At 38.2% G+C, this 15,051-nt stretch overlaps 1 protein-coding gene across 1 annotated transcript in view; it reads right to left on the reverse strand.

The window, feature by feature from the left end:
• Window positions 1-15,051, reverse strand: part of SRPK1 (SRSF protein kinase 1) — an 87,262-nt gene that overhangs the window by 27,044 nt on the left and 45,167 nt on the right. The window contains 5 exon segments of the mRNA XM_055329815.1: window positions 196-302; window positions 5,675-5,762; window positions 7,247-7,334; window positions 8,625-8,733; window positions 10,980-11,098. Of these exon segments, the coding sequence (XP_055185790.1) occupies window positions 196-302; window positions 5,675-5,762; window positions 7,247-7,334; window positions 8,625-8,733; window positions 10,980-11,098 (511 nt within the window).

Here is a 15,051-nt window from a genome sequence, read left to right on the forward strand (position 1 = left end):
ACAGGAGATGAATCTGGAAAAATGGTTATTGCTAAGACACTTAATGACAATAAACACTAGGGGCTAAACCACTTAATTTTAGCAAATAAAAAAATTCTCTAGTTTTTAAAATAAAAATTCTATTGGATATAGGAAACTCTTGCCACTTTTAAGAATCTAAAACAATCAGCACATAGAAAATACTAAGATACATACTTGCTGGATAATTTTTTTAACACAAGGCAGTGGAAGCCCCTGATAATTAGACTTGATGATCCACTTGAGCAGATGATGCCCCAAGACTTCAAACACCATGCAGATATCTAGGAGTTTGTTAAGGAAGGAAGGGGAAGGCACAAGAGAAGAAAAGAGGCAAAATAAAATGTGTTCCACCCCAATGAAATTATTACTGTTTTATTCCTTCAGTATACAAAGTTAGAGTATGACTAAAAAGATATCTGCCTGTCAATATTCTGAATTCCAAAGATTCATGAATGCTTTAGTAACTGAAAACAGCCAAGAAATAGAAAATTTCAGGGGGTGGGACGGGACTGGTTTATCAATAAAACTGTGCACATTAAAATACTCAGTAGTGGGCAGCCTGGGTGGCTCAGCAGTTTAGCGCCACCTTCAGCCCAGGGCGTGATCCTGGAGACCCAGGATGGAGTCCCATGTCGGGCTCCCCTGCATAGAGCCTGCTTCTCCCTCTGCCTGGGTCTCTGCCTCTCTCTGTGTGTGTCTCTCATAAATAAATAAATAAAATCTTTAAAAAAATTAAATTAAAATACTCAGTAGTAAAATAACAGGGAAACCACATTCAATTAGTGGAAGCACTAGGCTTAAGTTGTTACTTTTCCCTGATGCAAAATTAATGTTCAGAGTAACAATTCCTACTCTCACAGTCTCAAAGCAGGAAAAAATAACTTGTTTTAACGACAGGAGATAATGTACCAAAACTTAACCTAAAAAAAAAAAAAAGTGAAGGCCGACATTTTCTAAAAATAGGAAACTGACTTGCCTTATTCTCTGTAGTTTACAAAACTAATCTTGATTCTACTGCCACCGTGTGTTCTCTTTATGTATGAACATCCCAATCAACAGAAGCAGGAATAACTCTACCAACCTACTGGCGTGCAGGGGACTGCTGGGATTTCAGTGGTATGTTGCTACCTTGTACCTCCAGAAATGGCAAAGTCAAGATATACATATGTAATAATGACCTAGTACCCATATTTTTCCATTAAATAAGATTCTCCACTAAAGGAAAACCTAGGATCCTTAAGAAATGGCTAAATCTCAGGCGAACCTGGAAACCTTGCTGTGTGAACAGTAATGGAACATATCAAAAAGGAACAGGAACCAGCTTGGAGAGGATACCAGCCAAGGTGAAAACATTTAAAATAATGAAGTTATGACTTAACTCAAAAGTAAAAATTGAATGAGTCCAAACAGATACTAAAAAAAAGGTATGTGTTGTGAATAAGGAATTATCTTTTTTAGTTTTAATTTTTTATTATTTTTAACTTTTTAAAGATTTTAAGTTATCTCTATAGCCAACACGAGGCTTGGAATCATGACTGCAAGACTAAGCCAGTCTGATGCTCCTATAAATAATTCTTTATAGAAAAAGTCAACTAGGGGCAGCCCCGGTGGCACAGCTGCAGAAAGAGAATCCCGGAGATCTGCAGAGGGATGTCCTCAAGTATTTAGCATAGACTAATCAGCAGAGGTATACAAGGAAATTACTGGAGGCAGGGGGAAAGTATCTGAAGGGATTAGAGGGAACAGTGGCCAGTGTTTCCAGAGGACTCCAACAATGTCTGTTCTCATCAAAAAGGCTAGACAAATTCATGGTCATAGTCATGGGCCAGAAATAAACTCATCTATATAGTCAATTCATTTATGACAAGGAGTTGTAAATATACACTGGGGAAAGAACAAGTCTCTTCAATAAATGGTGTTGGGAAAATTAGCAACATGCAAAATAAAGCAACTTGAACACTATCTTACACTACATACAAAAAATTAACTCAAAATAGAGACCTGAACATTAAGACCTGAAACTATAAAACTCCTAGACAAAAACATAGGAAGTAAGCACCTTGACACTGGTCTTGGCAATTATTTTTTTGGATCTGACACCAAAAGAAAGCAAAGGCGACAAAAGTAGAAATGAACAGAGGACTAAATCAAGCTAAAACTCTGGGCAGCCTGAGTGGCTCAATGCCTTAGCGTCACCTTCAGCCCAGGGCCTGATCCTGGAGAACCAGGATCCAGTCCCACATCAGGCTCCCTGCATGGAGCCTGCTTCTCCCTCTGCCTGTGTCTCTGCCTCTCTCTCTCTTTCTCTGTGTCTGTCATGAATAAATAAATAAAATCTTTAAAAAATAAATAAATAAGACTCTTCTGCACACCAAAAGAAACCATTAACAAAATGAGAAGGCAATGTACTGAATAGGAGAAAATATCTGCAAACTATGTATCTGATAAGGGGTTAATATAAAAGGAACTTGCACAACTCAATTGAAAAAAATCTTATTAAAAAATGAGGTGTGGGGATCCCTGAGTGGCTCAGTGGTTTAGGGCCTGCCTTTGGCCCTGAGGCGCAATCCTGGAGACCCAGGGTTGAGTCCCACGTCAGGCTCCCTGCATGGAGCCTGCTTTTCCCTCTGCCTGTGTCTCTGCCTCTCTCTCTCTCTATGTCTATCATGAATAAATAAATAAAATCTTTAAAAAAAAATAAAAATAAAATAAAAAAATAAAAAATGAGGTGTGCCTGGTTGGCTCAATCCATTAAGCATCTGTCTTTGGCTCAGGTCATGATCTCAGAGTCCTGCAATTGAGTCCTGAGTTGGGTTCCAAGCTCAATCGGGAGACTGCTTCTCCCTCTCCCTCCACCCTTTCTCTGCTTCTGCTCTCTGTCAAATAAATATTTTTTTAAAAATGAGCAGAGGATATAACTAGACATTTTTCCAAAAAGACATTAAGATGGCCAACAGGTAAATGAAAAGGTGCTCAACATCACTAAATCATCACAGAAATGCAAATCAAAACCACAACAAAATAGCACCTCACAACTGTCAGAATGACCATTATCAAAAAGAGTTAATAATAATAAGTGAGAAGCAGGTTCCATGCAGGAAGCCTGATGTGGAACTTGATCCCAGGACCTCAGGATCATGCCCTGAGCCAAAGGCAGATGCCCAATTGCTGAGCCACCCAGGCGTCCCTGGAGATACATTCTAAGATAACTGTGAGTAAAATAATAGATCTAAGGTTGGCCACAAAATTAGCAGGAGATAGAGACAAAACAAGATTACACAAGATCTAAAATGGGTAATGGGTCTTGTGGGGATTCATTAGACTATTCTACTTTTGTATACATGAAATATACCAAAACAGGATTTTTTGAAAATGCAGGTTCCTTAAAAAAAAAAAAACACCCCCCCCCGCAAAAAACAAAAAAAATTTAAGAAATTTAAGTTATTCTCTTATATTCCTAGTTTCAATCTTTAATTTGTTGAGAGAAGCTTACAATTTGACAATGGTATTTTAATTTGTAAGCAGTGATATAAAAATGACCAAACGTTTAGTAGCTTAAGAAACAGAAAGAACTGGATAGAAGGATATATGAAAATTTTCTCTTGGGGAGGTGATGTAAAGAAAAAACTTACAAAGTACTAAACACTGACGAGTCACATTTAGAGCACATTATGAGTAAGAGGAGCTAGGAAGAGGCAAAATACATATTAAAAAAAAGAAGTCTCCTAAAGACATAGTAGGCCATACAGATGACCAAAAAAGGACACTCACCAGTTAATGTCAATAGTATATATAGAACAGTTGTCCCTCTTTCATCACTTCTTGCCCCTTACCACCTACAGAAGTAGAATGAACGATGTATACTGAAGTCTACATAACTGACTTTCTAGTTCAAGGCCCCTTATATTTCAGTATGGGAAAGGACAGTGCTCTGGAAATGCTCAGATGCAAAGAAAAATACAGATATATATCTCCATGCAGACATGCTTATGTTGTGAGAAGAGAATAGCATAATCCATTAACCCTTAACTCAGTACTCTTGAGTTTTATCCTTTTCAATCTCTATTAGCAGCAAAAAATGCAGTAGCCAAGATAGTTGGGAGAGAAGCAGAAGGAAGGGCAAAGAGAACCGGGCTCAGGACAAAGGACTCAGTGGATAAAACTACAGAGAAACCACCTGTTAATACTTGGGAAATCCCTTGGAATTTTAAATTCAAATCCACTAAGATTTCAATAGTTAAAAGCAAAATCAAAAACAAAACCTTTCTTCATTAGACTCCAAAGGTACTCAGCATTACTGAGGAGACTATTTAGAATATTTCTAATTTTACTTTTAACTTTCCCAAATGAGCAGAGAGAGTTGCCATGACATTAAAAGATCAAATAATAGGGAAACAGAACCTAATGGCCATCATGACATCCTAATGTATGATTTTAGATCTTGGTTATTAGCCTTATTATATGCACAGAGAGTAAGCCATCTACAAAGTGACCACAATAGTCACAAGATTCTATTTTATTTATTTATTTAAAGATTTTTTTATTCATTTATTCGAGAGAGATAGAGAAGAGGCAGAGAGGCAGAGGGAGAAGCAGGCTCCATGCAGGGAGCTGGATGTGGGACTTGATCCCAGGACCCCAGGATCAGGCCCCAAGCCAAAGGCAGAATCTTAACCACAGAGCCACCCAGGCATCCCTGTGATTTGTACTTTTCCAAGGAAGTAACTCACAACTAAATTCAGAATGGCAGGTATAATACACATTATCACCTGTTTTCTCTCATTTTTCCATTCAAATCTCTTACCATAGTCCACATGATGCAAGAACCAGATGAAGCCCATCTCCTTAAAAAAAGATCATAATTGGCAATTAACAGTATGTGTTAATTTAGCTTCTCTTAAGAAGCTAAATATTTAAGAATAGTAGAATGAGAAATTAAATGTCTTTCCTTTTACATTTTTCAGTAGTTTATGAACAGGCAGTTTTAGACTCTCCAAACCAAGTGAGATTCTACTTCATCTTTTATTTTGAAAAGTCTGACAGGCCTTCATAAGTATGGCTGTCACAACAATCAATCAGCTCACTACTTGTCACTTTGATAGTAACTTACAAAAAATATCAGGTAAGGTTCCTTCCAACACTAGAAATTCTAAAAATGCAGATAAAAACATAAAACAAGTCAGTTTTTTCATTATGCTAAAATGCAATCATACCTGTTTAAATTCTAAGCATAACCTATATGCACAGTCTCAATGCTTAAGGCTGGAAGATAGTAAAATGTGTTACATTTTTCTTCACCCAGTGTTTCTCATGAAAAATTACTTCCATTAAAGTTTCTGTACTAATTGATAAAAATCTCAGAACCTATACTACTACTATTTTTTTTTCTTTACGTTTTTCTTTTGACTTGGTTTGATTTGCTTGGGAAGGGGGAAAAATGTAAAGCAATACCTTGACATTGCTTTACAACACTGTAAGTTACAACATATAAAGATAAACATGATTTACATCTGTGTTCAGAAGTTTACAGTAACACAAAGTAGTTTGATTATAATTTGCCTTGAGAAAAGGGATGAATGCTATAAATCTGGTTCCTTTCTTGGAGATAAGGTTATTTCGTGATTTATTTTCAAACAGGTTCTTAAAAGGATACGTGTTCCATTAACTCCTGATATTTTAAAGTCATCTAGTAGTTGAACAACCATTTCTCTATTTGGATCATTAGGGTCTGAATTACGAACCTATGGTGGGAAAGAGACAGTATTTAGTGTAAAGGAAATCACTGAAATAAGCCAAATGGTGGGGAGGGAACACCTGCAACATATGTAACAAAAGATTAATGACAAAGAAAAACATTAAAATTTTAGTAACTCAAATATGCAAAGAAATAAATGGTGCACAAAAGGAAATACAACTGACAAAGACTATTGCTCTAATTCAACCATTTTTCTACTAAAAGTGTGACTCCCAAATTAACTACTGGTTACCAAGCCATAAGGAATTAAGGAGTTTTACAGGATGCAAACCAACCATTGAACCAACATTCATCACACTGTTTACTCAAGCTGACCTTTCCCCCACATAGGAAAACCTTCTCAATGAAGGGAGCAAGCAGTACTGATTTAATTTTCGGACACAGGCTTGTCAGACTGGCACTTTGAAAATTACTTTTAGAGCTCTCCTGGTCTAACATCTTCACTTTACAAATGAAAACTCTAAGGCTCAGAAGAAATGTAGTGATGAGCTGGAGGAGAATACTGGACTAGGGCTGGTGTTAAAGCCCAGGTTTTATAACTCTGAATTTAAGCTCATTCTACCATAGCTTCCTAATTTATGACAAAACTAAGTTTTTATAAAATTTGCCCAGTTTTCAAATATAAAAGGAATAAGCAGTGTTTGTTTTATAGATTTTTGTAATACTTTAAGGCATAAAATAGAAGTGATATACTTATTCACACTTTACTTTTTTTAAAATTAATTTCAGAGGTATGGTTTACTGATTCAGCTATTGTATATGACACCCAGTGTTCATTACATCCCGTGCCCTCCGTAATGCCCATCACCCAGTTACCTCATTCCCCCAACCTCCCCTTTAGCAACCCTATTTGTTTCCTATAGTTAGGAGTCTCCTAAGGTTTGTCTCCCTCTAATTTTGCCTTATTTTACTTTTCCTTCCTCTATGTTCATCTATTTTGTTTCTTAAATTCCACGTATAAAAAAAAACTTCCACATGACTTAGAACATACTTGTTTTTCTCTGACTTATTTCACTTAGCATAATACCCTCTCATTCCATCCACATCATAACAAATGGCAAGGATTCATTTTTTTGATGGCTAAGTAATATTCCATTGTATATACACACACATCTTCTTTATCCATTCATCTGTGATGGACATCTGGGCTCTTATTTTGGTTATTGTCACACTTTACTTTTAACCACAGTAGGAAAGTAAAACATATTTTGTGCTATCTGGTATATAAAACATGCTCAATAAACATTTCCATTTATTTGAAAGTTTTTTTCAGTGTTTATGATGGAAATCCACCACTTCCCCCATCACATGCACAGAATGTATAAATATTGTTATCTGCCTCTACATCTTTAAAGGATACTGGAACTTTACAATAAAAATTAGTCATGCTAAAAAGTCTACATTTGGTATATCTTAATTCAGTAAAATTCTGCTTACGATGCTTTTTCACACATATGATCTAATACTCACTGATTTCAGCAACCGGATTTCATCTAGTGCTGTTTCAGTATAATGTTCAGCACTTTTAACTACTTTCATTGCCACAAACTTCTTCCCCCTGAGAACAAACACAAGCAGTTTAGACTAATGCTCTATCCTTACTTTAGGAAGGTAAGATTTAGCCATAATCGGGAGGCAGTGACAAAGCACAAATAATGATCCATGTTCCTTGTACTTTTAAACATGGGTTATTTCTATGCAATCACATGTAAGTGTTAATGGGACTAACTGACCAGATTTCGTTTACAGAGGAAGAAAACCTGTTCTCAGGTAATGTCAGCCACACATATTTTCTCCAAGTTAAAGTCTATCTTCTGAATGTTTCTTTGAATCAAAGTAAAACCACAAAATGGGAGTAAGCAAGGGGGAAAACCACATCAGACCAGAAGTATCCTGTATATCTATTTACATGTTGAAAGCTAAAAGCTTAAAAACTATAACCAAAAACACCAACAAACAAACAAACAAACAAAAAAACAAAACCAAAAAACCCCACCTATAACCCTTCCCTATAAGAAGCCAGAAGAAATACTTGGGGTGAAATCAAACTGATAAAAAACAAAGTGTTTAGATCTCAATTACTGTCTCATCAAAGATTATCTATATTTGTAGGTAAACATCCAATGTTAATTACCTATACTTTTATGTAGGAAAAATTTTAGAGGTTGAGCAAATCTGGGGAAGCCCCGGTGGCCCAGCAGTTTAGCACCTTTGGCCCAGGGCAGGATTCTAGAGACCTGGGATTGAGTCCCACATCAGGCTCCCTGCGTGGAGCCTGGTTCTCCCTCTGCCTGTGTCTCTGTGTCTCTGCCTCTCTCTGTGTGTCTCTCATGAATAAATAAATAAAATCTTTTTAAAAGTGGGGGAGGGGGGGTGAGCAAGTCTCTTACCAAAGCAAAATACAACAGAATAATTTCACATAGGCTGATACAGGATATCATCTAAAAATAGAACTACTCCCAATTAAGACAAAACAAAACAGACAAAAACAGGGATCCCTGGGTGGCACACCGGTTTGGCGCCTGCCTTTGGCCCAGGGCGCAATCCTGGAGACCCGGGATCGAGTCCCACATTGGGCTCCCTGCATGGAGCGTGCTTCTCCCTCTCTCTCTCTGTGTCTCTCATGAATAAATAAAATCTTAAAAATAAAAAAAGGAAGGTTGTGTGTGGTATAACCTCCACCGCCATCCTTATAAAAAAAAAAAAGAACATAAAGATTATCAACAACAAAATTCTGATCAAGAAATCAGTCTAGAGCTAGAGTGAAGGCAGGATTATCTCTGGAAAATCATATGAAAAAACTAAGGCATTACCTAACTAATTCTTTTGCAGGACCACTACAACTTACTGAATATCCCATGATAACCACACTGTTGAAAAGTGTCCCCAGCCCAACTTTCGGATCACGTGATATCTCCCATTGAATAAATCTCCAATTTTCACAAGATGATAACCTCCTGGAAAAAACAAGAGGAAGGAAACAATCACTTGAGTAGTAACAAAAAATACCTCTCATTTCATTTTTTAACATCTATACACCGTTTATCAAGTAAAAGTGGCTTCTTCTATATAATCAGTTGAATAGACAAAAATTTAAGTCAGCTACACAGTATTACTGAACTCATTAAGAAAAAAATCTTAGGGATGTCTGGGTAGCTCAGGTGGTTAAGCATCCAACTCTTGATTTCAACTTAGTCATGATTCTCGAGGGTCATGAGATAGAGTCCTGCACTGAGCTCTATGCTCAAGAGGGAGTCTGCTAGAGATTCTCTCTCTCTCTGCCCCTGCCCACTCTCTGATGTGCTCTCTAGATAAATCAATAAATTTTAGGGACGCCTGGGTGGCTCAGCGGTTGGGTATCTGCCTTTGGCCCAAGGCGTGATCCTGGAGTCCCATGATCCAGTCTCACATTGGGTTCCCTGCATGGAGCCTGCTTCTCTCTCTGCGTGTGTCTTGCCCCACCCCCTCTGTGTCTCTCAGGAATAAACAATTAAAAAAAATTTTTAATAAATAAATCTTTAAAAAGAAGCCTTAGAAAGATTAATGATTTATTTATTATTATTTAAAGCTTTTATTTATCTATTCATGAGAGACACACAGAGAGAGAGAGAGAGAGAGAGAGAGAGAGAGAGAGAGAGAGAGAGCGAGCAGAGACACAGGGAGAGGAAGAAGCAGGCTCCATGCAGGGAGCCTGACATGGGACTCAATCCCGGGTCTCCAGGATCAGGCCCTGGGCTAAAGGTGGCACTAAGCTGCTGAGCCACCGAGGCTGCCCAAGATTAATGATTTAGAGTAAGAAAAATAATCTTTTGTTGAACAACCAAGTTACTTAAAAAAAATAAGTCATTCTTGGGATGCCTGAGTGGCTCAGTGGTTGAGCGTCTGCCTTTGGCTCAGGGCGTGATCCCAGGGTCCTGGGATCGAGTCCCATATCGGGCTCCCTGCGTGGAGCCTGCCTCTCCCTCTGCCTGTGTCTCTACCTCTCTCTCCGTGTCTCTCATGAATAAATAAATAAAACCTTAAAAAAAAAAGTCATTCTCAAACAAAAATAAGGCTATGGGGGCAGCCCAGGTGGCTCAGCAGTTTAGCGCCACCTTCAGTCCAGGGCGTGATCCCGGAGACCCGGGATCCAGTCCCACGTCAGGTTGCATTGGGCCTGTTTCTCCCTCTGCCTGTCTCTGTCTCTGTCTCTCTCTCTCTGTGTATCTCTATGAATAAATAAAATCTTAAAAAAAAAAGGCTATGTACGACAATATTCTCACCCCTCAATAATTGATTACTTATCTAAATATACATGTTTATAAATAAAATCTATTTATACTTGTAGTCTTAGGATGTATTTTTATGAGATTAATTAATTCCATTTAACTAAAAAGAGAGGGTGGGGTGGGGTGCCTGAGTGGCTCAGCAGTTTAGCGCCCGGGGTGGTCCCGAGGTCCCGGGATCGACTCCCACATTGGGCTTCTTCCTGCATGGAGCCTGCTTCTCCCTCTGCCTGTGTCTTTGCCTCTCTCTCTCTCTCTCTCATGAATAAATAAATAAAATCTTTAAAAAAGAGAGACAGAGACAGAGATTCTTTCCATAAAATACAACACAACACAACACAACACAGGAAGGCCTAAAAAGGCTGCCAACAGTGGCAGGAATCAAGATATTTTTACATCTCTCTCTGCTTGCTCAGAATAACACAAACCAGGTTCTCCTAGATGGTAAGATACATTCTGTCATTACTTGCTACCCAGAATCCTAGAAAGTCTCACAAAGAAACAAAAAAGGTCCCAGGTAACTTTAACAGTTGAAGTATCTCTAATTTCAGTTTAACTTAGCTTAGCAATCAACACTATGAAAAAAAAGTAATGAAATGGTTTTTTGAAAAGTCTATATACCAAATCTCATCTGTGGTTATTTCTGGGTGATACATATTACAGAGGACTTTTATTTTTTAATATATTCTGAAATTTTCTAAGGAGAAAGTGCACTAGCATTTTTAAGGAGAAAAAAAGGTAAAAACAGATTTAATATAAAACCAAGCTTTAATAAACTAAATTGAACTGATAGGAAATACTATTTTTTATACTTCAAGAAAAGGATGCAAGAAGCAGAAAACATCAAAACAGCTTATGTTTATAGACCAAACAGTCAAGTGAGATAGGGCATTACATGAATCAGGTCTTACTTGGTATCTCCTCATCAAAAGGCTTACCTTTACAATAGTCATTGGGATCTTCCTGTTCATCATCATCAGATCCGAGAATCTCCTCTTCCTGCTCTGGTAGATCACTTTCAGAGTGGGGAGCAGAGCCTCGGTGCTGAGTTTCAGATCTAAGAAATAATACAAACATGTTCATTCCATAAGCACAGAATAAAATGGGACATTAAGAAAACGTCATTATGGGGATCCCTGGGTGGCGCAGCGGTTTGGCGCCTGCCTTTGGCCCAGGGCGCGATCCTGGAGACCTGGGATCGAATCCCACATCGGGCTCCCGGTGCATGGAGCCTGCTTCTCCCTCTGCCTGTGTCTCTGCCTCTTTCTCTCTGTGACTATCATAAATAAAAATTAAAAAAAAAAAAAAACGTCATTATCAAAATGTCTCCCCACTCAACAGATAATATAAACAGAATATTATCTAGTGGCATCCTAAGAAAGTATTAGCTACAGCTACCACTTTATCTTGTTAGGAAAATAATAAAGGAAAAAAAAAGGATTTATTTGAGAGAGAGGGAGAGAGTGTGCATGAGTGGGAGGGGCTGAGGGGTAGGGAGAGAGAATCTCAAGCGGACTTGTGCTGAGCCCAACATGGATGGAACTTGATCTCCTGACCCTAAGATCACAACCTAAGCTGAAACCAAGAGTTGGGACACTTAACTGACTGTGCCACCCAGATGCCCCAGGAAAGCAATACTTTAAAAAAAGTTAATACATGATTAAATAAAATCTGGGAAACACATAGAAGTACAAAAGGAAAAAAATTACTGAAAAAAAAATATCCAGGGATCCCTGGGTGGCGCAGTGGTTTAGCGCCTCCCTTTGACCCAGGGCGCCATCCTGGAGACCTGGGATCGAATCCCACATCGGGCTCTCAGTGCATGGAGCCTGCTTCTCCCTCTGCCTATGTCTCTGCCTCTCTCTGTGTGTGTGTGTGACTATCAATAAATAAATAAATAAATAAATAAATAAATCAATCAATCAATCCAAACAAAATTGCTGATAAAGCTAATTTTTTCAGTATTTTCCTAGACTTTTATGGAAATATAGATCTCTAATCACAAACTACATAAACAAATTTGTATCCTGCTTTTCCTGTTTTAAGTTTTCTCCCATTCCTATGCAATCTCTTAAATCTCACATATTTCCCCTACACATATCACCACTCACTTTGGCACATGCTGCTCAGTTGGATATTGGTATCAGGTAAAGATAGAAACATTTGGGGCACCTGGGTGGCTCAGTGGTTGAGTGTTTGCCTCCGGCCTGGGTTGTGATCTCAGGTCCTGAGATCAAGTCCTGCATGGGGCTCCCCACAGGGAGCCTGCTTCTCCCTCTGCCTATGTCTCTGCCTCTCTCTGTATCCCTCATGAATAAATGGATGGAATCTTAAAAACAAAAAAGACAGAAACATTCTCCCTATTTATAAAGATAACATGGTATATATAGAAAATTTGGAAAATATTTTAAGACACTTCTCCTCTGAAAAAAATTAATATTTTAAACTATTTCTTTCCAGCCTGTGGCCATGAATGGCTTTTAGGGTTATTATATAAGTATGACTTTTCTAAAGGAGTTGTAACTGAGTTATATCTCCTGCCATATCTGAGCTTCTGGTACTCGAATATTAACAGGTTTGGAAAATTTAGCTTACTTCATAGGTAAAAATGGTTTCCCATTTTATAATGAGTTAATTTTAGTAATTCCTTTCTCTACATGCCATCAATTAATTGTAACATATTTTGTACACTGAGACATTCAAAGGCAAAAAGACTTGGGTTTACATTCAGGTTAACACCTATTAGCTCCCTGGTTTATAAAACTTTAAGCACAATAAGCTGGGAGCCTGCTTTTTCCTCTACTTATGTCTCTGCCTCTCTCTCTCTGTGTCTCATGAATAAATAAATACAATCTTTTTTTTAAATGCCAAAATATTAGAATTCTACAAATATCATGGGATTCGTAACATTAAAAATTATTTTTTAAAGATCTGGACATTCTTTTTTTTTTAATCCCTGTTTGAATTTTAAAGATTGATTTATGAGAGAGAGAGAGAGAGAGACAGACAGACAGACTCGCAGAGACACAGTCAGAGGGAGAAGCAGGCTCCATCAGGGAGCGCAATGTGGGATTCCATCCTGGACCCGGGGATCAGGCCCTCAGATGCTCAACTGCTGAGCCACCTAGGCGTCCCAATTTCCTGTATTTCAATGTAAATTTAATCCTTTTCATTATGTCTATTCTCTCTGGAACATGTTTTTTTCAGACACTGGACTCTGACTCACTAAATTATTAGTTTTCTTATATTTTCTATCTCCTTAGATTTTATTGTTCTTCTACTTTCTAGATTTTCCTAACTTGTGCTGTTACACTTCTACCATATTTTAAATTTCCTACTTTAGGTAAACTCTATGCCCAATGCAGGGCTTGAACTCACAACCCTGAGATCAAGACTTGTATGCTCTTCTGACTAGGCTGCACTCCATTCCCCCCCACACCCCCACCCCTGCACTCCATTTTTGCTCTTTTTTTACAGACTCCTGCAGAGGAGTTTAATGATGCACTGCCTTTTTTTTTTTCTTAAAGATTTTATTTATTTATTCATTATAGACAGAGAGAGAGGGAGAGAGGCAGAGACACAGGCAGAGGGAGAAGCAGGCTCCATGCAGGGAGCCTGATGTGGGACTTGATCCCGGGACTCCAGCATCATGCCCTGGGCAGAAGGCAGGCGCTAGACCGCTAAGCCACCCATGGATCTCGATGCACGGCTTTCTTTAACCTTAAGGATACTAGTTATGGCTTTAAGTTTCCTTCTGATCCTGTCTATCATCCTGGTTTTCTCAAACTGCCCATGTTTAACTAATGCCATGCTTTTATAAACAATGTCCCTCAAGGAGTATCAGGCAACTGAAAAAGTCTGTCATAAAAAGATAAAAACAAAAATAAATTCTGAGGAGACAGTTACTATTAGATAATGAAGATAATATGGTGACAGGATTAAATAATTCAGAATTAGTGTTAACTTTCACTGATGAGGAGTTTTAAGAATAAAAAAACTGAAAGAAATGCTACAGAAAAAAATTTCAACTTAATATTAGGAGCTAAAACCCATTCTTCCTAGAACAAAAAAGAGGTTCTAAAATAGTTTCAGTCTGTGCTTTTGAACTTTTCATACCTACACCTCAAGCCTCAAATTTTGCTATTTGTGTTCTGAAGAAAAAAAAAATATGTCAGCACTTTAAAGATCTCAAAGCAGGGGATCCCTGGGTGGCTCAGCGGTTTAGCGCCTGCCTTTGGCCCTGGGCTTGATCCTGGAGTCCCGGGATCGAGTCCCACACTGGGCTCCCTGCATGGAGCCTACTTCTCCCTCTGCCTGTGTGTGTGTGTGTGTGTCTGTCTGTCTTTCATGAATAAATAAATAAATAAAATCTTTAAAAAATAAAAATAAAAAAATAAAAGTCTCAAAGCATGTAAAATTTAAACCATTAACATCTATAAAATTTCATACAAATTGAAATGGACAAAGGATCAAATTTTAGTAGTAGTATTATTTCAAAAGAGATAACCTGATCAAAACAGCAGTACTATTAGAAATAGTAATATACTTGGCTAGGGTACAGAATGAGGCCAAGGCAAAAATCTGTGAGGAAGGCAGAAAGCAGTGGGAAAGTTTGACAGTTTTGCTCCTTTATTTCCAAGCTAGTCTTGACAGAGAAGGAGTAAAGAAAACCAGATGATAAAAGTCAAATTAGTCAAGGTGTGTTCCCCCTTATTTCTAAGGATCCCCCCCCTTTTTAAAAAGATTTTATCCATTTATTCATGAGACACACAGAGAGAGAGAGAGAGAGGCAGAGACACAACACAGGTAGATGGAGAAGCAGGCTCCATTCAGGGAGCCTGACGTAGGACTCAATCCCAGATCTCCAAGATCACCCCCTAGGGTGAAGGCGGTGCTAAACCACTGAGCAGAGCCACCCAGGCTGTCCCTCTAAGTATCCTTTCAATTCAGATTCCATTTGTGATATAATCCTCATTCCTTGCTTCTCCCTCTGCCTGTGTCTCTGCCTCT

This window comes from Nyctereutes procyonoides, unplaced genomic scaffold, assembly GCF_905146905.1.
Source record: "Nyctereutes procyonoides isolate TBG_1078 unplaced genomic scaffold, NYPRO_anot_genome, whole genome shotgun sequence".
Lineage (NCBI taxonomy): Eukaryota > Metazoa > Chordata > Mammalia > Carnivora > Canidae > Nyctereutes > Nyctereutes procyonoides.